The sequence below is a fragment of the Folsomia candida genome, unplaced genomic scaffold, assembly GCF_002217175.1.
Source record: "Folsomia candida strain VU population unplaced genomic scaffold, ASM221717v1 Fcan01_Sc063, whole genome shotgun sequence".
In the NCBI taxonomy this organism is placed as follows: domain Eukaryota; kingdom Metazoa; phylum Arthropoda; class Collembola; order Entomobryomorpha; family Isotomidae; genus Folsomia; species Folsomia candida.
The window spans coordinates 301779-325126 of record NW_019091255.1 but is presented as its reverse complement, the minus strand read 5'-3'; the positions used below and the strand labels follow the sequence as shown (position 1 = coordinate 325126).

The following is a 23348-nucleotide window of genomic DNA, read 5'->3' as shown; positions in this document are numbered from 1 at the left end:
CCGACCTCAGAGATCCGACAGATTGTTAAGGAGGGGTAAGAGCGAGGTTTAGATTCTAATAATATTAAACATTTTCACTAGTCATTTGGCGTTCAACTCATACAATTTTCATTTTATTTCAAAATTAATTTTTCGAAACTGTAATTGGGATTTATTATCAAGTGAGGTATCGTTGGAAAGGTCTCGACGAGAGGAGACGACGACGAGAATATATATACTTTATTGGTGTATGACCACTCCCTGAATTTCCAGAGCCGAAGAATATTTCTGAGTTTGTGCCCATCTACTGCATGTTAGCTCTCAATCTACTTGCTGTGTTAAATTGTGGAGAATTGAAGATTTTCATTCTTCTGCTTCTGGAACATGAGGAGTGGTCATACACCCATAAAGTATATATATTCGGAATCCTCTCACCGAGACCTTTCCAATGATACCTATTTGTGGGGATCGGGTGACCTTTGACCTATCAACCTTTCGACGCCGAAACAAGGTCACGCAGGTCGATTTCGACTATAAGTCCAATTTGACTTTTGTTCTACTACTAAAGACCTACAACATATCAAAAATTGGGCCACTGGAATTGACGGGCATGTTTATTTCGTAATTTCTAAAAACCAAGTTTTCAAACATTTGGGCACCCTTATTTTTGCATTAATATCGGATTTTTTTGTTGCAAATGTGTCAAAATATTCAACTCCCAAAGTTACTGGAGTTGACCTTAAAATCGCTTTCATGGTCACACCATAATTCTTTTCACGAAAAAAAATCAGAAAAAGTCGCATTTTTCCATGTATACTCTACGTATCCTCTAAAACTTCAGTAACTTTGTGGGGACTAAATATACGCGTCGATTGGTGCAAAAAATCGAAATTTTATTGTCTTTTGACGACGCTGAAAGTTTTTAAAACGATAACATGGGAGCTTATGGAAGGACATAGTTACATACTCCCCGTCAGGTAGCGGTGAGACTGTATCAGATCACCCTTAAAAGATATTGTATTCAGTTGGAATCCTAAATACTAATAGCCCCGTGTTGTCTGTGTGTATGTATGTATGTATGTATGTATGTGTGCTTTTTTGAACTGGGCGCTTCACTCAATGACAGTCTAACGTTACCCATGAATCCACATTATCAATACATAATAACATTGACTTGGCATGACAGATAACCCGCATACCCAGCTGAATTTCGCCACGTATCCTGTACCTGGGCACACCCCCTGATTGACGCCACGTGTCCTGTGACCTGGGCACACCCCCTGTATTACGCCACGTGTCCTGTGACCTGGGCACACCCCCTGTATTACGCCACGTGTCCTGTGAACTGGGCACACTTCCTGAATAACGCCACGTGATCTGAAATTTACGTGACTAAGTCTGCATTTTAAATGTTGTCTATGTATTTCGCTGGCCGGGATTCGTTGGCCGACCACACATGCTAAGGTTTGAAATTGCCGCTTCGTGTGAGTAGTCTCATAGCCCCGGCTCTTAAATTTAACATTTCTGTCTATGTGTGACTATTTTAATATAAGATGAGCAATGTGTTTGGCTTGATGAAATAAAAATAAGTTTTAATGCTATTAATATTTACAAAAGTAATGCTAAGGCAAATTTAATTTTGTTTTTATATATTTTTAATGGAATGTTTTATTCATTTAAATTATTTCATAAATACATGTGTAAATTTTAAGTAGGAAGCATGAAAGTAAGTAAGAAACATTGAAACAAATAAAACAAAAAACAGTTCTTGAAATTTAAAAAATCATCAAACTAATTACAAATAAGAGGGAGACTTAAAAAGCTTCATTAAAATTTTATGATTTTGCACATTTACCACATTATTCCTTCATTTCTTCATCATCCTGTAGAAGAGATTCCTCTAACTTCTTCGCGGCAGCTACCTGTTCGGCATCAGCGTTAGCCTCCTCCTCCTCAATTTTCTTCTTTTCTTCTTCTAATATTCGTTTCCGCTCCTCCTCCTTCTTCACTTCTTTCCATAACAAGAAATCAGGATCATGCGTTTGCTGCTTCAAGGCGTCATTCTCTTCTTTCAGTCGCTTGGCTTCAAGCTGCTGTTTCTGAATTTGAATTTGTTCAAAGCGGCGTTTTCGGGAAAGGGCGTCTCGATTAGCCGTACCGCAGGATTGACAGTATGGGAAGTCGGCTGTAATAATAAATAATAAAATACATATAGATGTGATGACCCAAAATTAACTATCGAAGAATCTATATTTCGACGTTCAATTAAAAGGTTTTTTGACAGGTGGATTTCTAACTCTAAATGTTTAGTAACACAGTTATACATACCGTGAGTAAAGCTGTCACACTGTCGGCAGCGTCCCCACTTGCTAGCGGAATCAAATTGATTTGCTCGGAAGATTAGAGGCTGCTTGCAATTTTTGTGTGGGCACACAGCTATAAAAAACAAAGTAAAATTTGTATTTGTAGAGACGATATAAATTATTAGACTAACTTTATTAAATAGTAGTACATCGTATACGCTGGACTATCAAAAACTAATAAAGCATAAATATTAGATTTTCAATGAAATATAATTACCAGGTTTGTCCATCGCCTGACCCCGGATAACAAATCCGCACTGAACGCAAAATCGATCATTTGGTGCTTTCAAGAGCCGTGTAGAGGCCACATCCCAACCAGCGGCCACAGCGTTGGGAGAAAATTCAGAAGCGACTCTATAAGCCATATGAAAGTAAATCAAGAATTGAATACAGTTCGCAAAATGTAGAAATTAATTTTCAAGGGAACTGCAAAAATTGTGGCAACCGAGCTGACAGTTGGCGATCGACTGATGAGCATTAAACTGCTGTCAGACGTTTTATTGTCTCAGCTCGACGTTGACAGAACGTTTCTATTGCCAGACGGTGCCAACTTACCATTGAAAGATAGGATTCAAGACTTTTCGAATCTTCCAATGCTAATTATACATTGCAGGATAGGGCCAATAGTGAAAGCATTAAAAAATTAAAATTTTATGATTGGCTCTCAGTTATACGTTAGCTGAACGTTGTGAAAGCTTGCTGAAATTTGCATCCCTTTACCAATTTGTGTCGGCAGGGTGGAAACGTTTGTTTACGTTACCCCCTCTCCTGCAAGGCATAATTATAGGACCTGCTAACAGTCAACAAAAACGTTTTGTCAACGTTAAGCTGAATTAATCAAACGGTAGCAACAATTTTAGTGGTCATCACTTTGCTGTGCAATGTCGTCAGACTGGGTTGCCGAAATTATTTTGAGCTTTCCTTGGAAATCTGTTTTTCATTGAATTTTTGTGTGCAGGAAACTACAAAAAACAGAAAATTAACTAAATTTAAATTTAACTAAATAAAAGAGTTTTCCAATTGATTGTTCAGAAAATCATTTTAGGTAGGTAATTTGACTGATGATTTGTTTGAATTTTGTTTGGAAATGGTTGCAGCCACTAATTAAAAAATTCGCTATTTGCAAGAATTTCTATATAAACTATATTTTTACCAATTAATTTGATTAATTTTTTCTTAGGCAAGCAACCCGTAAATTCTCGCATTATTTGCATTTGCACGGGAAACAGTCCTAAGTCGACTTATTTTCAGCCCTAAGTTGGCATTTTCGATTCATTATACATAATTTTGAGTGATCTATCTGTAGACACATACTGAGCCCTAAGTGGCAACCACTTGAGCTATTCGTAGCAATTTTGAGCCCTAAGTTGGCAGTTATTCAGAATGGTACGCAAGAAGCAACGGTTAAACTGCAGAGATGAATTTGAATCAGCATCTGATTCGGAAACTAAAAATTCTATGATGCATCGACGACGACCAGGAGAAACTGAGTCGCAAGCATCACTTCGGAGAGACGCTAATGCCAGACGAACAGCTGACAGCAGATTAGCAGAGACAGAAGAGGAAAGGTCAGCACGTTGCCTAGCAAATGCTCGACGAAACACTGAGAGTAGGTTGGCTGAGACCGAAGAGGAAAGGTCAGAACGTTGCCTAGCGAATGCTCAACGTAACAATGAAAGTAGGTTAGCTGAGACCGAAGAGGAAAGGTCAGAACGTTGCCTAGCGAATGCTCGACGAAACAATGAAACTAGGTTAGCTGAGACCGAAGAGGAAAGGTCAGCACGTTGCCTAGCAAATGCTCGACGAAACAATGAGAGTAGGTTGGCTGAGACCGAAGAGGAAAGGTCAGCACGTTGCCTAGCGAATGCTCGACGAAACAATGAAAGTAGGTTAGCTGAGACCGAAGAGAAAAGGTCAGCACGTTGCCTAGCGAATGCTCGACGAAACAATGAAAGTAGGTTAGCTGAGACCGAAGAGGAAAGGTCAGCACGTTGCCTAGCGAATGCTCAGAGAACTTCAGTAGTGAGATTGACAGAGACTGACGAAGAGACAATGAAACGAAAAATTCAGGACAATCAACGAATTTCATCAAGACGCCAACTTGAAACACCCAAAGAGAGAGATGAGAGATTAGAGCAATTGCGCACAAATCGAGCCAATGCTTCATGTCGCGTGCTAAAAATGACAGCAAGAGCAGCCATAATTGATAATTTAGAAGAAAGCATTGTGGAATTACACAATATGGGGGAGATGAATGTTCTTTGTGAATTTTGCAATGCCAAGCATTTTGCTAGAGAAAGACCAACCGATAAAAAGTTTACAGTTTGCTGCAACAAAGGAAAGGTCAAAATCCAAAATTTTGCAACATATGAGTACATAAAACGACTTTTAACAGGGAAGGACCCAGATTCTAAACATTTCATGGAACATATAAGGTCCTACAATAATGCATTCGCATTTGCATCAGTTGGAGCACAAATTAAAGCTCCACCTGGGTATGGCCCGTACTGTTACAGAATCCATGGTCAGATCTATCACAGGGCAGGGACCTTGCATCCAGAAGAAGGCGAACCACGAAAGTACGCGCAATTGTATATACTTGACCCAGATGAGGCAACCAGTCAAAGACTGAACGAACCTTCTAATGTTGCCTGCAAAAATCATGTGATGTCGAACCTGCTTGATATTATGAAAGATAATCCGTTTGCAAGAGCATTCAAAATGCTTCATGAATTCGAGAAGGAGGAGAAAATCAAAGAACAAAGCCAAGGACATTTAGCCAAAGAAGTTACAATGGCGATTGTTAACGACCGAGCTCTTGACAACCGTCGATATAACATGCAGACATGTAATGAGGTTGCGATAATCTTCAGCAATACCGATGGCGAGCCTCCACTAGAAAGAGATTTACTAATTCATTTAAGACCAACCGGCGAAAATTCTCCTACAACAAAACGAATTAGTATTCTAAACAAAAATCTTGATGCCCTGACCTATCCCCTCCTCTATCCATATGGAGAACAAGGCTGGGGAGAAGACTTGGCGTTATGCGTACGTTCTCACTCGACAAATGTTAACACAAACTCGAGAAAAAGAGTAACACTAAAAATGTACTACTCATACCTATTTTCAGTTCGTGAGACATTTAGTCCGTTTTTGAGTGCCGGAAAACTTACTCAGCAATATTTTGTTGATGCGTATGTGAAAGCGGAAGCAAACGACCTTAATTTCGTTAGGCAAAATCAAAGCAAGCTTAGAGCAGGTAGCTATGACGCATTGGTTGACTATATGGACTCCGTTGCAGAACAGGATGGAATAGTTCCTGGAAAACCAATAATTTTACCTTCGACTTTTCAGGGTAGCAGAAGAAATATGAATCAAAATTATCAAGATGCTATGTCCATTGTAAGAAAATTTGGAAAACCAGATTTATTCATCACAATGACATGCAACCCCAAATGGTTTGAAATTACTGCGAACTTGGAAGATGGCCAAAAGCCTGAAAATAGACCCGATTTGGTAGCACGGGTATTCAATGTTAAATTAAGATCGATGCTGGAGGATTTGACAAAAAAATGTGTCCTAGGACACGTACTTGCAAAAGTACATGTCATTGAATTTCAAAAAAGAGGTCTCCCTCATGCTCATATTCTTATAATTCTAAAAGATATTGATAAGCCAGTTGGTAAGGACAGTTGACCTTATCGATAAGATCGTGTGTGCCGAAATACCTAATAACGAAACACATCCAAGGCTATTTGATGTCGTTACGAAAAATATGATCCACGGCCCGTGTGATAAAATTAATTCAAAATCACCATGCTTGGTGGCCGGGAAATGTTCGAAAGGTTTTCCAAAACCATTTCAACATGAAACTTTGGCTAACGTTAACGGATTTCCGTTTTACCGGCGACGCAATTTAGAACCAGTTGTGACTAATAAAAATATTAAAATTGACAATAGATGGGTTGTTCCATATAACCCATACTTAAGTTTAAAATACAATTGTCATATCAATGTTGAAATTTGCGCATCGATTAGAAGCGTTAAATATTTATTTAAATACGCTTATAAGGGACACGATTGCGCAAAAGTTGAGTTACGAATAGATGAGATTAAGACACATGTTGATTCAAGATATGTCAGTCCTCCTGAGGCAGCTTGGAGAATTTTCAGATTCCCTATGCAAGATAGAACTCATTCCATATCAAGATTAAAGGTTGAGTTACCAGGCAAGAAACGAGTGTCATTCGATCCTAATAAAATTCAAGAAGCAATTCATAAAGCAGAAAATACAGACTCTACATTAACGGCATTCTTCGAGTTAAATACCCAAGATCCAAAAGCCAGGCAATACAAGTATGCGGAAATTCCAGAGTATTACGTATTTAATGCAAAGAATAAATGGGTTCGTCGTAAAGATGGACACACTGACAAAGTTATCGGACGTCTGTATTCTGTGAGTATGAGCGATGGCGAGAGATATTTCTTGAGGTTATTGCTACTTCATGTAGCAGGACCAACAAGTTATGACGACCTTCTAAAATATCAAGGACATGCTTACGATTCATTTTATGAAGTTGCTAAGGCGAGAGGTTTGATTTGCGATCAAACAGTGTGGAATGATACATTAAATGATGCTGCTTATGCATCAATGCCACGTCAGCTGCGAGAACTTTTTGCATATATTTGTGTATTTGGAGAGACCTCCGACATGACAGGCCTATGGAATGAACATAAAGAAAATCTTACCGAGGATTTTGTAAGAGTTCATGGCCATCCATCTGACGAAGAGTGTGATATGTGTGAGTCATATGCGCTAAGGGATATTTCAGAAACACTTATTACACATGGGAGAAAGTGTTCTGATTACAAACTAAAGGACCCTCCTTCCCATCTGCCTTTGAATTTAAATGATATTGTAGATATTGAGTTAGAGCGTGGCGTCGCGGAAGATCTTAAATCAACATTGACAGAAGAACAACTGAGTGCATTTGAGGCAATAGAATACTCAATAAACTCTGCTGAACCAGTTGAAAAATGTTTTTTCCTTGACGGCCCTGGTGGAAGTGGGAAAACTTACTTATATAAAACACTTTTAAGCTACGTTAGAGGGCAAGGTGATATTGCATTGCCTGTTGCATCAACAGGAATTGCTGCTAATTTGTTAAAGGGAGGACGGACCTACCACTCCCAATACAAACTTCCATTGAATTTAAACGAGACATCAGTTTCATCGATAGAGATGACTACGAATGATGCGACGTTAATTCGGACCGCTAAACTGCTAATTTGGGATGAGTCAACGATGGCATCAGTTCATGCTTTGCATTGCATTGATAGGCTGTTGAAAGAAATTATGAGAAATGATCTTCCATTTGGAGGAAAGGTTTTACTCCTCGGAGGTGATTTTAGGCAAACATTGCCAATAATCCCACACGGTGATGCTGTATCAATTGTCCAGGCAAGCATAAAATTTAGTCACCTTTGGAGGAAATTTCAAATTTTGAAATTGAATAATAATGTAAGATCACTTGATAAGGAATACAGTGATTGGCTAATTAAACTTGGTAACGGTGAATTGACAAATGTGGACGGATTACAAGATAGTTTAATAGAAATTCCAGAAGCAATGCTGGCGACAGAAAATATAATTAAAGATATTTTTGGTGAGTCTCTAACTCCTGAAAAAGTAGAGCAATTTTCAAAAATGGCTATTTTATGCCCCACGAATGCAGACGTTGATGAAATAAACGAGCAAGTCTTGAAAATTCTGCAAGGAGAATGCAAGACATATTTAAGTACTGACTCAATTATGACAGACGAGGATTCTGATAGGGATGATTACCCGACCGAATTCCTGAATACTTTAAATCCTTCTGGATCAGCATCACATGAACTAAAATTGAAAGTTGGTTCCCTCATAATGCTACTGAGAAATTTAAACACAAAGCGTGGGTTGTGCAATGGAACACGATTAGTTGTTGTTGAACTAAAGCCAAACTTGATTATTGCCAAGGTTCTTACAGGATCAGCTGAGGGAAACATAGTCTTTATCCCTAGAATTGACCTTATAGCAGATTCTGATCTTCCATTTCAACTAAGAAGACTGCAATTCCCTGTTAAGCTAGCATTTGCTATGACTATTAATAAGTCCCAAGGTCAGACTTTGGACAAGGTTGGAATTTATTTGGCTACTCCAGTATTCAGTCATGGACAACTTTACGTTGCATTTTCAAGAGTTAGAAGGTCCTCAGACGTTAGAGTTTATGTACGTGATATGACCGAGCAAGGAAAATTATTAGAAAATTCAAATAAGGTTTTCACGAGGAATGTTGTCTTCAAGGATGTACTTCAGAAATAAAATGATATAATATTTATAATAAATTCACAATTTAATCGCAACCGGGCAATGATTGTAAGACTGAGCCCGTTGCGTAAAAAACAAATTCTACATGCAAAATGTATTTCTAAACTTTTTAAAGCTTGGTTAGTAATACACGCATAAGTCGCATATAGGATTCTTAGTGGAATAAGGCGTCGTTCATAAATTATGTCACGCAAGGGATGGGGGGGTGGGTCTAAGGCTCCAATGATATCGTGCCTATGTGACACATGTTAAAGGATGGGGGGTGGGTCTTGAAAATCGCGATTTTTGCGTGACATAATTTATGGATGGCGCCTAATAAAAAATTATAATGATATCGGTAGCACTGGAAAGTGTTTAGGAAATCTCCATGACCTATATTTATTCGTCGCTGTAATTTTAAGGTTGAACATACTATGACAACATTTGGAGATTATTAGGTTTTTTAGATGGATGAATTTTTGTTCAAATTTAAAATGTTACTAATGTGTTTTAATTTGTTTTAGAAATTCATTAACAAGATAACTCCGATGAAACTCCATATGGCATAATTCCACAATAAAGTTTCAAAAGTTGAGAGCTTAATACAAATAAAATTAGCAAAGACCCGAACAGCCTAGCAGTTGACGACAAATGAGTTGGCTACTCATATTTCGCCACCACAGAAGTACTAATTTGCTAATAAGCTTGATGAAATGTTCAAGTTTATAAAAAATTGTTCGCCAGTTTACATAGTTTGATAGAGAGTTTGATAAATTGATTGGAATATTGATATTTTATTGTACAAAAAATTTCTATAAAAATATTAAATAAACATGTGCGTGGTACATTGTGCATCCATTTTATGAACAACTGGACCTAATGGGGATGGAACTTGCCCAGGTTAAAAACTATAAACTATACTAAATTCATTAACTAAAAAGGGGTGGGATTCAATTTGTGGTTCATAAAATGGATGCACATTGTTTGTGGCCTCTACTGCAAAAGGGTATAAATCAGAAGAGGAGGGCCCACCCTGTGCTCACCAACCATGCATTTAACGGGATGGACCTTTGAAATTATTGGGGGTAAAATTATAGATTAAGGGGGATCGAAAAGATTAAATGCATAGTCGGTGAGCTACCCTTTTCCCACAAAAATTCTAACCTACCCTTAAATACTTTGCCTTAAAATTATGACTAAAAACTACTATAATAACTAACGCCCTACTTCCACCCACGCGCACATACTAATAATTATGATTAGCTATTTAAAATATTTTTGAGTCGAACCTAATTGGGTACCAAAGGATAAGAATTAAAAATTTTGAATTTTGGAACAGTCACGAATAGAATAAGTTTAAAAAGCCAAATAGAAATATAATTTTGAAAGCGAGTACATATAATAATTTAAAAATCCAATCGAAATAAAATTTTGAAAGCTGATAATAAGGTTAATTAGGAAAGGGAGAGCCAAGTTCGCAGCTGATAACGATGGCAGCTAATGATTTCGTGCTTCATGTCTGACAATTCCCTGAACAGTCAGGAAATGAAGATCACATTCCACGCAAGTATATCGATGAGGTGGGCAGCTGGGTTCCGCATGAACGGGGGACATTTTCTCGAACGGGATTACTGGAGGGATTTGTTCTTCCATGCGAAGGATGCTCAAGTAGGTCAAGTCTAATAAATAAATTGGTTTCAATTAGTTATACTATTAAAATTACAAACTGGACTTGACCGCAAAGTTAAGAGAAATATTTCTTTGCACCTTGATAAACCGTTCCCATCAGTTTCTCATCCGTGTACGGATTTGTAATCTCTCCAATGGTACCGTCGAAATCCTTTTGACGAACAAGTTGCAATGAGGCTAAAAATATAATTAGCAAATATAATTTTAGTCAATATAAGTAAGTAAAATAAAAGTAAAAATAAAAAGTAGAATAAAGTAAGTAAATAAGTAAAATTATTAATTTAGGAAGATGATTACTTACAATTGGCGGAATCCAGCGGCAAGAAGCCACAAATATCCCGCACACAAAACGGACATCTAGGTTGATGGGTGGGCGAGAACTGATCCCCGCTCGCTGATGAACTCACGTGTTTAATCAAACACTGCACGCAATAATGATGGCCACATGGTTTTGTTCCATCCCCAGCATTATTGTTCGCTGCGATGGTGTACATTGCAGGCAATTCATCGCAAATTAAGCAAAGCTAAGAGGATCAAATAAATTTATTTCATGTTAAAGGGTAACAAATTTTTTAAATTACTGAGCGTATTTGAAGTAGTATTTATTTTATGTCAAACCGTAAAAAATTTTCAATTACTTACCGTCTTTGAAGTTGTCGACGAACAAGATCCAATTGAAGAAGAAGGAGAGTTCATTTTCGTTTAATTTTGTAATTAAATGTACAACTTCCTGAGCAATTTTAATCTTAAAATCGAGAGAGCTCTGTACTGCTCGGGTGCTCCGATCCAAGTGGGAGTGGGGAATCGCTGACGGCTCTCTTCGTGAGGTGTGGCATGATATGTAAGTTAGCAAGCAAACAGGACCCATCGTTTGTAAGGAAATTTGGGAGACTGACAATTTTGTCTGCTGATCCAGCAAGCAAACGGAACCCATTGTTTCTAATGAATTTCGGGAGACTGACAATTTTGTCTGCTGATCCAACAAGCAATGTTTACAAACATTTCGCGCGGTAAGCAGCTCACCATTTTGTTATTGGTCCTCAAGATTCTCAGTTCCTTTTTATTGTGCGTCCAATGCTCAACCATACGGCGGTGTCTCACATGCTTTATGTGATAATGTGATAATTATAGTGTAGCTTAAATATGATATTCTAATTATGCATAATTATTTGAGTGTTATTTTAGGAAATATATTCGATGCTCAAGACGTATTTATGTTTTTTGCAGAATTGATGCAGAATAATTTTGGTTGCCTTTAATGCAACGGAACGCCATTTTACTTTTTATTTACAAGGCGAAGTATTAATACAGTTAATCCCAGACGTGGTCCCTACTACAAATTTAGATTAATGTACTTAAATTATCTTGCACCAGGTCATGAATATTACTGTGAGAAATATTAATGTAGATTTTAATTAAGTCTAAAAATTATTTAAACATCTGTCTATTGAATTCTGGTGAAAATTTGACGGCTGGAATATTAAAGGGGCAATTTGCGGACATGACCTTAAATTACGTGCAGTTTTGGGTAATGTTACCCTTCGAGTGTTCAGTGATCATGTAATTTCAAAGAATTCGCACCCGAACATGGAAAATTAGAAAGGTTATATTGTTTAAGGATATTGATACGCCGAGAAACTTGATAAATTTAAAACACAAAATTTAAGCGAAACTCAAATAGTTCCTATCTTGCACATCTTCGTAATAGGAACCTTAGCTGTACGTCTCCATTATGCACACGGCCCGCAGAGGCGGGCTTGATAGACTTGTTCGGTATAAATGGTTTGGTGGAGGCGGAGGTGCCAACTCGGAAATTACAAAAATTATCAACCGACGAGTGTGCCACCTGGCTCGGGCTCTGCGTAGTTGTACTTTATAATATAAAATTCATACGATTATAATACAAAAGTAGCGTTGTCCCGAGTCAGGGCTTTTGAAAGCGGCTTGTATGTGTGTCTGTCTGTCTGATCTTCTGACTCATCAGGGACAGAAAAGTTCCTAAAACATTCACCAGAACCGTACGAGTTGGAACCACTATCATGATGATAGTATCATAACTTTCGCTTACATCAGAAGAGTCGCGATCTGTTCGAAGTTCAAAAATGGTATTATTTATTAGTTAACTATTATTTAGTAATTACAATCATAGCTAAATACAATGTAATATAGAGGTTGCCACCTCTATATTACATTGTAATGAAACATGTTTCATTTCTGATCAAATGCATAATTACATAATTTAATCGCAGAAGAAAGAAGCAACACAAATTAATGAACTTGAGTTAGAAAAGATCTTCATGCAAATTACAAAATAACACTAACTGATATACTTTCATACAGAATGAGATCAAAATTTTATACCCCTTGTTAGAAGGAATATTCCATGAAATACCAATATCTACTACCGAAGCTACATCAGTCATCCATGGGAATATTCACAAATTCTTCGTCCCCCTAATCACTGTATAATTCCAGCTCTTGGCGCAGGAAATCTTTCCAAAGCTTATTTTTATCCAACTCCTCATCCATTTCTACATTTCTATCCCCACAAAAATCAAATCAGACTAAATTTCATTATAGAAGTGAGAACCGCAGGTTCAGGATAACGCAACCACAATTAAATCTTTATTCAACAAAACAAGCCGCATATTATTAGTGATGTTCGATGATGATAAATATAAATTCCATTCAAATATTAATAAAATATAAAATACGCAGACATTTACTTCGCATTGATAGTCCAATTTCTCTTCCATTTCAAGACCCAGGTCAGAACTGTCGAAAAGTATGAAGGCCTAAAAAATAAAATATGAAAATTGACGAAGTTGTCATGCAATTTGTGGCTTAATGAAGTAGACAGCTAAATTCATACACCAAAATTATTTAGACAACAGACAGAGTTTTAAAATCAAAATTTTTAGTATGTACATAAATTCCGCACATTCTAAATTTATTTCTCATAGATAGTAGTATGCAACCAGTAGTTAACTGTTGATGTTATCGACATCATAAATCGTCGTAAAACAACAAACAAATCATGCCGAGGACTAAAGTTAAGCTGACGCCTAAGCATGTCTTACCCCACACAGAATCTGGATCAAATGTCAGTCAACTCGATTCCAGTGGAAAAAATGGCTCCGGATCCAACTCGACGCAAAAAAGTTCCAACGACGACGCCACCATTAGGAAACTGCCTCCCAAAGGTCCACCCAGGAATGAAGGGTACACGTCCCGAGAACAAATGCTCAAACCTGCAAAGTCGCTCCAACGCCATTCTCGAGAACAGGCTGCGTCACAAATAGCGGAACAAAACAGAAGCAGAAATTCTTCGGAAGATTCCTTACGCGATAGGAAAAAGTATGACGCAGTTTCGAATAAGAAAAATCAGCAAAAGAATACTTCTGCGACTTCATTATTAAATCCATACTGGGCTTTTAACCACAACCTAACACCGGAAAAGGTGTATTCGAAAACTCTGGCTGGGTTAGGGAGACCAATGTCCCGTAATTAAATATTTGAAGCATTTTCACTTAATTAGCATTGTCAAGTCGTACCATTCATTCATATACAAAATTCTTAAATTAAAAGGCGTGGCATCAGCCTTCATTGCAGACATTATTCCTCGTAATGGCAAGAAAAAGTCACAGGTCAAATTCACCGACGATAATTCCGAGAATGACGAACAAATCACTGATGTCGAGGAGGAGGAAGTTGTTTGTCGAAAAGTTGATAAGTGTAAAGAATCTAGAAAGAAGGAGCCTTCCATTACCGAGATTAATAGGTCAAGTCAAACTGAATTTGGACAAAGACGCGAGAGTAAAAATCGGGGAGTAGAACGCTCTTATAGAGAAAAACATAAGAAAAGCGTCATTAAGAATCCAAAATCAACTGAAAGTTTGCAAAAGTCTTCGGCGTCAAATAGTGATGCAGGTATTTTTCTGATAATTATGATTCCTGAGCTATTTTGGTAATGATTGTCACCTTTCTTCAAAGAACCACCCGCAGATCCTACAGTAAACCGTAACGAGAAAATTAAGAGGCGTGCGGCAACGCCGTTTCACCCCAAGATGGAGGACGCTGACGAGGTGTCCCAGGCCTCTGAGAAAGAAGACGACTCAATTTCTACCTCCAGTCGTAAATCGACAACCCAGTAAGTTTAAGGTTTGAGAAATTGTGTAAATATTTAATTATGACACTCATTTTCAGATTACAAATCACCGGATTACCATTGAGTTCCACCATTGACGATCTGAAGCAAGTTTTTCCTAAAGCAAGGGCTATAAAGTTAACCCTCATTCGTGACAACTTGAACAGATATATGTAAGAAATAGAAATTTATTATTATTTGCGTAACACTTAATTTCACATATTTACTAACTTCCTAGGAGAAACGCCGTAGTCGAGTTTCGTAATACCAACCACGCCAGAGAGGGTTACGAGCGAGCTAAAAACGTCCGTTTTGAAGATTTAGAAGTCCAACTTGATTTCATAGCAGTAGAAGAACCAACTCCTAACGGAAATGTCGAAGAAGATCGCTCGTACTTTTTTTGCTTATCTCCCATTATAGCACAACATCGGATTTTAAATTTAACCTTATTGACATCTAGGGACGAGACAATCGAAGATTTACTACCACAAAAAAAGATTGACAAAGAATCCATGGTTCGAGAATGGATTAAAATTCAGAGTAATTATGCTCACAGCATGAGAACGAAAAGTTATACACGGATCAAGGAATAATACAATTAATTTGGATTACAAATTCTACACTCTAATTGACGATGACGAACAATATTTTGACACTGTAGAATTTTATTTTTGTAACACATCCCCAATAAAAATAGTGTTCACAAGTACTTACATACATATATTTTTTTTTGCACCGGACAAATAAATATTTATTAAGAAACAAACACTTCAATCTTTCCCTCGACATTACTTCGACATACAGGACAATTTTGACCTCGATTCTGGAGGATATCGTAACAACTTTGACACAAGCAAAAGTGCCGACAATTTAGTAACACAATATTTCGTGGCGCTTCTTGGCATACAATGCACAATTGTTGATTCAAAGTTTCACCCACAGTGTTCTTTGCTGTTACGGTGTCGTGTTTGTTCTCGATTTGTATTATTGTTTCAGGATAGATTGACTTGTAAAGAATGCGCATCCGTCTAACGAGGTCCCATAATACGAAAACTGCTCCAGCGGAAACAAACAGTAGTTTCAGATAGGCCGTAATTTGTTCTACGTAGTGCTTATCCACAATCTCTGTAAAAATTAGTTTAACAATTCAATTTCATACTCACAAAAACAATCTAAAAATAATTATTACCTTCATAAGTACTTGGCGTCAGAATATACAACGAGTTTGAGAGCATTGGAGGAATAAGCGTATATTCGTGTTCCCCAGTTTTCTGCACTTTTCCAAATGCAGTGATCACTTCACCACAGGCGAGTAAAGCTTCCGTTTTTTTAATCCCCACAGGAGTTGTAAGTCCGAAGATGTATTTTAATATTTTGAAGGAAGAGCTATTCGGTTCATCCACCGTTTCATAGTAGGTCGGAAGTATCTTGAGCAAACCTTCCATGTGAAGCTGTGTGAGGTCTTTGATTATCAAACTTGGCGATATCATCTCAGCCGAGCAGATCTTCCCTCCTTTATCACATTGTTGAGCAAATGTTTCATTAAAATCGAATGAGATCTGAGTTTCAGTTATTGGTCGGAGTCGGAAGGGAGAAAATTCTGAAGTTTCATAGGACCTTCCGTTCATAGTGTAACTGAAAAATCAAAAGAAGTTTAAAATATAGCGAGCAATTAAATACTCTTACGACTAAACTGGCTGACAGGAATTGTAAACTCACATGGATAAGTCCCAAGCGTATTTCGATACAATTTCTAAATTCTTGGTTTTCCTGATGACGCTGGGCAAGCCGTAGGCTGAGGAAGGGATCACTGGATCTTGATACCCGGAAACTTTCCCTCGTACTGCGACATATTCTAAGGCTTGCGTCGGCGAATCATCAACAGCTTGTGCCAATTCCCTTCCAACGTTGAAAGACTGAATACCCTGGGTCGATATTCAAGTACATATTTTTTATAGATTCAATTGATCATATTTTGATATTTGTACAAGTTAATTCACTTTTTTCAAGTGTGTCGATGAGGGGGCTGACCGATCAATTGTGAACAATGTTTCAAGGTTAGACGCATCTCCAACAAAGGTGGAGTCACAATAGAAGATTAATACAAGATAATGAATTTCGATGAATATGACACTAGATAAAAGTAAGTTGGCTTGTATTTTATTCGAAATCTCCATTCTAGTAACATCCAAAAAATTAAGAATTTCCAGATTCACTGAGGATGAGTTTCAGACAGGTAACACAGATTATACTTGGTCTAACGTAGATTGTCTGCATTTTCCTGTTTTCATCTGACAAGATTATGTTTCTGGCAAGATAATTTTATTGAATGAAACTGACTAGTGATTTGGCTATGGAATTGAGATATCTGGAATGCGATAAGTATTAAAAGGAGATCTACATAGTCTGATTAATTTTCATTGATATGATTGTAATGAATGTAATGAATGAATACAGGGGGTTAGGCGTCAGTTTTACTATTTATTGTAGCTATAGTTGTACTTATAACAATATGATAATATTTACCTGCAATGTGTCCAATACGGTAGCAGACGCCTTGCAAGCTTTGAGCATTCCATAAACCACGTACGCATTGAGACCGGTGACCACTAACTCTGTCAAAATGAGACAACTTCCTGCTGGAAGATTTTCAATCAAGGCTTTTAATAAGTCCATGTTGCTACAATTTTAAAAATCACATAATAACACCACTAATTAAAACAATTAAATGTAGGACATTGACTTTGAATTGCAAGTACATGGTCAAAAGTAGTAAATATATTTTGTAAAATGAAAATAAAAAAATTAAAAGCAAAAACGGGAAGAGTAAAGATAGTAAATAAACACTTGTATATGTATGTATTTTTAGTATGTTAGTTGTGCCTGGTTTAATTATTGCTGTTTTCAATGGTTAAACAACTTTGCATGATTAAGAGATTTTTACTGGCGAACAAAGATTACGATGAATGAATGCATTGCAAGCCGGATCGTGTATATTGTTTATTCACTTATGTCGGTGTTTAACAGATTGTTATTAATTTATGCACAATTTTACACAGTATTTCACAATAAAATTGTAGTATTACATAGATTCACGTACAATTAACACTTCACTTAATTTCGCATTTGAAAAATTATCTGTTATAGATAAATCTGGTCCTATCGCGTCCATCCAAAGCCATCCCTCATCCTCATGACCTTGTCCTGATCTTCTCTTAACCGTTTTTTAATGTTATCCAAGAAGTTGAGAACTTTTTGACGCTCGACGTCGGATTTCGGATATGCGATGTCAGAGGAAGCTACATAATATAATACAGAGTTTGAGTTAGTTAACGTAAATTATCTTCATTTCAGAAATTTAACTCACAAAATGAACGAGCACAACGGGGGCACATCATCATTTCCGTGGACGTTGGACCGACCTCTTCCGCACTTTTACTCAAACCGGAAGGAATTCCAGAGCAGTTCTGGTCGTGGTTATGATCTTCGTGGCAACTTTCTGAAACTGAGTACGTTTTCGAACTGCATGCTGAAGTTGGTTGTGTGTCTTCAAAATCGTCATACTCTAGATATTAATTATGTATTTTTGTTGATTAATTATGTTAAATTGCTATAAATAATTTGTTATGTTTTCATACCGGCTCTTGAAGAACGATTACTTCTCGCACTCGTTTTAACGCTGGGAGGATGTGAGAATTGCTGTGGATTTCGACGATTATGTTCAGATTGGTTAGTAGCATCTCCTGATCCTTCCTCCGAGTGGGCAGCATTATTGGCCTTCTTGATGGATCGTACCGGTGTCGAATCCCATGACCAGGATGGGTCGGAATTGTCACGATGGTAGTATCGAGAGGGTGACGTGCTCAGGGCGGCTCGAGAGTTGGACGCAGCGTTTTTCAGTTGTTCTTGACGCTCTGCGTATGATTTCTGTCTTTGTTTTTCAATCTCGGCCTTTTCCTCCTCCAACTTTTTCTTGGCTAATTCGGAAATTTTGACTTTTTCAGAAGCTTTGCGTTTCTCGTCTTCTTCCTGAAAAGTAAGATGAAATAATTTTATGTCAATATTTGTATAGGTCAATCCTATTTTTTAATGCTATTTAACCTTTTCCTGCGCTCGTCGCAAGTCTTCTTCCAGCTCACGTTGTAACCGTTCCTGGTCTTCTCTAATTTTGCGTTGCAGGCGTTCTTCCTCGTCTTGTTCCCTCTTTAAACGTTCTTCGTCCTTCCTCCGTTTTTCGTCCACCTGCTTTGCGAGTTCCATCCGGTAGTCATCTTTTGATTGAGAGTTGGGCAACTCTTCAGAAGTCTGGAGATATGAAATTGAGAATCATTGATACTAATTTACAGAGTTCCAAATGTGGTTCAATAAAATTTGTATGTACTTGAGACACGTGAACCTTCTTGGTCAAATCTTTCTCAGACTTTTGTCGATACGCTGCCACTCCAGAAGTGGTGTCATGGTTTGACCTTTGGTCTTCTCTCAACTTATTGTCAGATGCGGTGTGGTACGGTGCTGGACCAGCGGGTGGGGGTGGCACTGGAATTGGTTGAGGATGAGTGTAAGGCAGCTGCTGCTGAGGGACAGGAGCAGGAATGTGATGATATCCTGCAATTAAATTTCAGAAATTAAATTATTTATTTTGTGATGCATAGGGATCGCACATGGTCAACATACCTGGAGTAGGAAGCTGATGTTGCGTCATTACTGGCGCATTTGACGCCGGGTCCATTCCTCCATACGCTGTCGAGTAGACGGCTGGGTTGCTCACAAAAGCTGGTGGGGGAGGGATCGGCGACGACCCAAAATAGGCGAAGGAACCTTGTTGGTCTCTGCTGATTTCGGAAGGGTGTATCTGCTGCTGCTGCTGCTGGGTTGATAAAATTACAGATGGCTGCGGTTGAACAACTTGTCCTTGGTGCTGTTGGATTGGGGGGAGGACTGGGTTTGAAACGTAGTAGTAATTTGCCACCGGTTGATTCGGAGGTGTTCCGTACACTTGTTGAGGTTGAAGGTACTGATGAGCGACTTGAGGGACTGGAGCAGGTTGTTGTGGTTGTGGTGGATGTGACTGCTCCGAAGCTGGAGGTCCTCCAGCAGCGTTCAACCATGGCATTAGATGCTGAACGGGGTCAATTTTTGGAGATTCGGGCACTGGAAAATTTTGTCGAAATTATTGAACTATGACGTTAATACGGAAATTTGTTTTTCAATACCTCGAAATTTAGGACGACCTTGATCCCCAATCTTCTTCCGTTCCTGAATTTGATTATCCAAAGCTTTCCGGTATGCGTCCTGTTGTTCTCGACGGGTCTTCCACCCCTTGTTCCCAGTCGACCAAAAACCGTCTCCTCGCTCCATTGATGTTTGATTTCTTTGGGGATGAAAATATGTATGTATATGATGTAGCACTTTATGATAGTCGCAGTGATTTGGTTTAAGTGAGTGGGCGGAGTGATCAGTGTGGGGATGATGGCGTTTCGATCTTTTAAAAATGATTAATTTTTTCATGCTCAAAAATTTTAGGTCAAACTCTCAAAATCTTTATTTTCATAAAATTCCGTTGACTGGACAACCGAACCATTTGGTTTTATGAATTTGATTTATACATTTCATCTTCTGAGTCATCACCAATTTAGAAATTATTTTTGAGGCGACATGGTGTAAATTATAAATTATTTTTGTTACGCATATCAATTTTCTTACTCATGTAGCTCTGTATCCTGCGTGATTTCCGGCGTGCTCTTGTTTTAGGTGATGGAATGATAATTATATCACTAATTATTTATCCGGGCGACCTTGGAAAACCTCTAAGTTTACTGTTTCATTTATGCCTTACACGTGCAGGTTATTTATGTAAGCGTTATCTATCTGAAATCTGATTTACATTCGACTAGCGTCGTTTGCATATTTGTTATGAAAATATTTTCGAATGCAGTTAGATACTTCGAGACATTAGTTAAGATGATTCGATGTATGCAGTGTAAATAGTGAGATAAATAGTGTTTGACTGCTAATTTTGTTCATTCAATTACTTAATTCAGATTTTATTAAAATTGTCTATGTAGTAGTAAATGCTTATATAATATATCATAATATCACAGACTATCGATCCTTCTCAATTATTGTCACTCGACAATACTGAAATCTTTAATAACAATAAGTGGACAGTGTATGTATGTATAATGTAATGTAAATGTAAATGAGGAAAAAAGCTGAGTTCATGTATGAACACGAAATATTTAACTTAAAGTTTATGACCACAAATTCTAGCTTTCCGTCTCCACTTGTGAAACTGTAGATGTTTCTGAATCGGTGTCACTCGTACTACTTCCCGTCGTTTGTTCTGATTTTGATGTTTCCGACTCCTCCAAAGCAACTTCCAAATCAGCTTCCATTTTTTTCAAGGTTTTCAAAACTTCGAACAATTTCTTTTTAGTATTTCCCTGATTTATTTTAGCTTTCATCTTGGCGTCGTGAGGTGATGGAATGTGTACATATTTTGGAGTGCAAACGCCACGATGATTCATTCTTTCGCCTTCCACACATTTCAACCCAGGGACCAGGATAAAAGAATTGTAACGAATATCAGACGTTGCTGTTGTCACTTCCTCGCCAGAATTTTGAACCAAATGATCAATTTGATCCGTGTTCAAATTGTCTTTGATCCAGCTAACGAATTCATCAGAGGTCATATGGTCAAAATTGTTTACAACTTTGTCAGGCTTGGCTTCTAGTGAGGATTTTTTCTCTGAAATGCTTAAAGTATGTGAAGATTTCCCAGAAGCCTGTGATTTCCTGATGTTATGTCCTAGTCGAGCATCCTCCTGGTCACGCTGTTCGTTTTCAGAAGGTAATCTGGAAGGAGCTTCTAGAAAATGAGAAAAGTAAACACATTTTATGTATAATTGCAGCATTTCATTTTTTATAGGATGGTTATATACATATATACGACAATCTACATATTTTGCGTTATTTAAGAAGTGATATGTCTATCTGAAGCTATGTAGAGTGTCTTGCATTAAACGCATAAAGTGTTCATGGGAATTTCCACATTCGCGTGTTAACTGGTTTGCATAAAAGTCCAAGTAAGCACTAAAATGAAGGGTGAAATGAAATTGTTTAACACGTGAATACTGAAAAATGAACCATCTTTTTTCTCCAATTCCAATTTTAATCTGTAATAATCCCGTGCAAATGAAACCTGTTTGTTTAAAAGTCACGGAAGGTTTTAAACGACGGACATATGCAAATAGCGACTGAGGTTCTCTACGAAAAATGATTGAGGGATACAAAAAACCTATTCCAACTAACGGCGAATTTCACAATATTAATCTTATATAAGCAAAATTAACGCAACTCACCACTATTTCGACGTATTAAGTACTTCTTTGTGGTCGTGGATTCCGCATCGCCAGGAAAAAAGATAGCATCATTATGAGATTTTGCATCCTTATCCTCATTTCTTCCAGCAACAGCAGCTTTAGAAGTGGAATGAATTATTGGGGAGCGATTTCGATACGTCAGACCAACATTAGGCATTTGCCATGGCGTGGCAGGCGTAGAAGCAAGTTGACTCCGGTACTGGAAATATTGCTGAGTGGAAGCAGGATAACTTTTGAAAAGATTTTCTGGAAAGTCATATAATTAAATAAATGAGTTAAAGATTGAGGATAAAGACTGGTTGTGAATTTTCATGCAGACATGACCGTGAGATTTCATGACTTATGCTGTACCAGACTCAATCTACATAAATCAATCCCATGTAACTGTCTACTATTTAGTTAGACACATATTTTCATACCTGGTTTTACGAACTTGTTGTACCATCCATTTAAATTCCCCTTTTTTCTTAGGATATAAAATCTTCCGTAAAGCAAAACTTCAGGCTTGGACTTTTCTCTGTCTGACAAATCCACGCCATTGTCTTTGTCCGACACTGGCGTGAGAATCTCTTCAGCGTCGGAGATAACTTCGTAACCTTGCTTGCCCAAGAGGTTTAACTTGTCCACGTTATTATTATTATCATTCAAAGGCTTCAATGCTGCACTCGACACTAATGCAGAAATTATTCCGACAAAAACTAGGAGATTGGCCCTCATCTCGAAGTATGGTCAGGTTTTATGTTGTCTGTGGCTAAAATTGACGTTTGATTGATTGGGAATCCAAAGTACAACTAAATAATGTATGTATGTATGTTGCTGTAAAATCACTTTGTTGAATTCACTGGGTTGAAATTATATTTTAATCAAAGTGTATTGCGATTATGATGATCTGTTTTGGCTCGACTTGTGGTAATGTCGACTCCGGGAAGATCTTTCCGTGACTGACCGCAAGAATTTTGCAGCCGCTATTGTATCGTAGAAAAGCTATTGCGAAAATAAATATCATGTATTTACTTACTTACTTCGCAGGAGGGTAGGATACACATGCGACCAGGTAAAATTGTTGCACGTCAAGAAAAAGGTGGCTTGCGATATGCAATCTTAATACGCTTTTCATAAAAAGAATATCATAACCCGTTGTACATAATGGAATACTCACTCCATATAATATTTTATACAGGATTGCAATTATTCCCATAAAATGAAATCAGGTTCGTCTCAACTTGGTTTTGCACAGGGCAGATTATTTATTGTTATATATCACCCTCTCTGACGTAGGTACTCCTCTCACTTAATGATGATCATGATATAGTTTGTAAATACATAGATCACATCACATTTCTTTGCATTGTTTGCCAGTAGCCGAATGTTTTTTCTGGGTTTGAAGTAATCGCTAATTAAATTGCATTTTCTGATTTATACAACTATAAGAAACAAAG

At 37.6% G+C, this 23348-nt stretch overlaps 6 protein-coding genes across 7 annotated transcripts; 1 reads left to right on the top strand and 5 right to left on the bottom strand.

Annotated features, from left to right (window-relative positions):
- Window positions 1-1234: 1234 nt before the first annotated feature.
- On the bottom strand, window positions 1235-6013 carry LOC118433615. The gene is made up of 3 exons (XM_035845716.1): window positions 2560-6013; window positions 2308-2415; window positions 1235-2164 (listed from the first exon to the last, which is right to left on the bottom strand). Exons 1-3 carry the CDS (start codon window positions 2705-2707, stop codon window positions 1839-1841), a joined length of 582 nt encoding a protein of 193 aa, XP_035701609.1. The 5' UTR covers window positions 2708-6013; the 3' UTR covers window positions 1235-1838.
- A 2934-nt stretch (window positions 6014-8947) lies between these two features.
- On the bottom strand, window positions 8948-12143 carry LOC118433616. Its single transcript, XM_035845717.1, has 4 exons — window positions 11023-12143; window positions 10682-10904; window positions 10459-10557; window positions 8948-10370 (listed from the first exon to the last, which is right to left on the bottom strand). Exons 1-4 carry the CDS (start codon window positions 11074-11076, stop codon window positions 10189-10191), a joined length of 558 nt encoding a protein of 185 aa, XP_035701610.1. The 5' UTR covers window positions 11077-12143; the 3' UTR covers window positions 8948-10188.
- A 1180-nt stretch (window positions 12144-13323) lies between these two features.
- On the top strand, window positions 13324-15120 carry LOC110862620. Its single transcript, XM_022111837.2, has 6 exons — window positions 13324-13883; window positions 13969-14310; window positions 14374-14530; window positions 14587-14700; window positions 14766-14918; window positions 14988-15120. Exons 1-6 carry the CDS (start codon window positions 13418-13420, stop codon window positions 15118-15120), a joined length of 1365 nt encoding a protein of 454 aa, XP_021967529.1. The 5' UTR covers window positions 13324-13417.
- A 52-nt stretch (window positions 15121-15172) lies between these two features.
- Window positions 15173-17395, bottom strand: LOC110862623 (mitochondrial ubiquitin ligase activator of nfkb 1). Of its 2 annotated transcripts, none has more exons than XM_022111842.2 (4): window positions 17054-17395; window positions 16247-16452; window positions 15717-16162; window positions 15173-15652 (listed from the first exon to the last, which is right to left on the bottom strand). In XM_022111842.2, the coding sequence occupies exons 1-4, from the start codon at window positions 17201-17203 to the stop codon at window positions 15282-15284; spliced, it is 1173 nt and encodes a 390-aa protein (XP_021967534.1). In that variant the 5' UTR covers window positions 17204-17395; the 3' UTR covers window positions 15173-15281. The 2 variants fall into 2 exon arrangements, with proteins under 2 accessions (XP_021967534.1, XP_021967533.1); XM_022111841.2 differs by lacking the exon at window positions 17054-17395 and adding an exon at window positions 16528-16814.
- A 119-nt stretch (window positions 17396-17514) lies between these two features.
- On the bottom strand, window positions 17515-19659 carry LOC110862619 (bromodomain-containing protein 4). Its single transcript, XM_035845713.1, has 6 exons — window positions 19202-19659; window positions 18909-19132; window positions 18629-18832; window positions 18166-18556; window positions 17895-18092; window positions 17515-17826 (listed from the first exon to the last, which is right to left on the bottom strand). Exons 1-6 carry the CDS (start codon window positions 19638-19640, stop codon window positions 17687-17689), a joined length of 1596 nt encoding a protein of 531 aa, XP_035701606.1. The 5' UTR covers window positions 19641-19659; the 3' UTR covers window positions 17515-17686.
- Window positions 19660-20541: 882 nt separating this feature from the next.
- LOC110862625 lies at window positions 20542-22868 on the bottom strand. The gene is made up of 3 exons (XM_022111846.2): window positions 22329-22868; window positions 21889-22155; window positions 20542-21395 (listed from the first exon to the last, which is right to left on the bottom strand). The coding sequence occupies exons 1-3, from the start codon at window positions 22624-22626 to the stop codon at window positions 20794-20796; spliced, it is 1167 nt and encodes a 388-aa protein (XP_021967538.1). The 5' UTR covers window positions 22627-22868; the 3' UTR covers window positions 20542-20793.
- Between the last annotated feature and the right edge of the window lie 480 nt (window positions 22869-23348).

Coding starts and splice junctions, on each gene's coding strand:
- LOC110862619 (XM_035845713.1), bottom strand. CDS start 19,640: ATGCCATGGTTGAACGCTGCTGGAGGACCTCCAGCTTCGGAGCAGTCA. Junction 18,093..18,165: donor TAATCGTTCTTCAAGAGCCG/GTATGAAAACAT, acceptor ATTAATATCTAG/AGTATGACGATTTTGAAGAC. Junction 17,827..17,894: donor CCGTTGTGCTCGTTCATTTT/GTGAGTTAAATT, acceptor TATATTATGTAG/CTTCCTCTGACATCGCATAT.
- LOC118433616 (XM_035845717.1), bottom strand. CDS start 11,076: ATGAACTCTCCTTCTTCTTCAATTGGATCTTGTTCGTCGACAACTTCA. Junction 10,558..10,681: donor GCCGCTGGATTCCGCCAATT/GTAAGTAATCAT, acceptor TTATATTTTTAG/CCTCATTGCAACTTGTTCGT. Junction 10,371..10,458: donor GATGGGAACGGTTTATCAAG/GTGCAAAGAAAT, acceptor TTTATTTATTAG/ACTTGACCTACTTGAGCATC.
- LOC118433615 (XM_035845716.1), bottom strand. CDS start 2,707: ATGGCTTATAGAGTCGCTTCTGAATTTTCTCCCAACGCTGTGGCCGCT. Junction 2,416..2,559: donor TCAGGCGATGGACAAACCTG/GTAATTATATTT, acceptor TGTTTTTTATAG/CTGTGTGCCCACACAAAAAT. Junction 2,165..2,307: donor GTGTGACAGCTTTACTCACG/GTATGTATAACT, acceptor TTATTATTACAG/CCGACTTCCCATACTGTCAA.
- LOC110862620 (XM_022111837.2), top strand. CDS start 13,418: ATGCCGAGGACTAAAGTTAAGCTGACGCCTAAGCATGTCTTACCCCAC. Junction 13,884..13,968: donor GTTAGGGAGACCAATGTCCC/GTAATTAAATAT, acceptor TTAAATTAAAAG/GCGTGGCATCAGCCTTCATT. Junction 14,531..14,586: donor AGTCGTAAATCGACAACCCA/GTAAGTTTAAGG, acceptor ACTCATTTTCAG/ATTACAAATCACCGGATTAC.
- LOC110862623 (XM_022111841.2), bottom strand. CDS start 16,704: ATGGAGATTTCGAATAAAATACAAGCCAACTTACTTTTATCTAGTGTC. Junction 16,163..16,246: donor TACGCTTGGGACTTATCCAT/GTGAGTTTACAA, acceptor TTGATTTTTCAG/TTACACTATGAACGGAAGGT. Junction 15,653..15,716: donor GACGCCAAGTACTTATGAAG/GTAATAATTATT, acceptor TAATTTTTACAG/AGATTGTGGATAAGCACTAC.
- LOC110862625 (XM_022111846.2), bottom strand. CDS start 22,626: ATGAGGGCCAATCTCCTAGTTTTTGTCGGAATAATTTCTGCATTAGTG. Junction 22,156..22,328: donor CAACAAGTTCGTAAAACCAG/GTATGAAAATAT, acceptor ATGACTTTCCAG/AAAATCTTTTCAAAAGTTAT. Junction 21,396..21,888: donor CTTAATACGTCGAAATAGTG/GTGAGTTGCGTT, acceptor CTCATTTTCTAG/AAGCTCCTTCCAGATTACCT.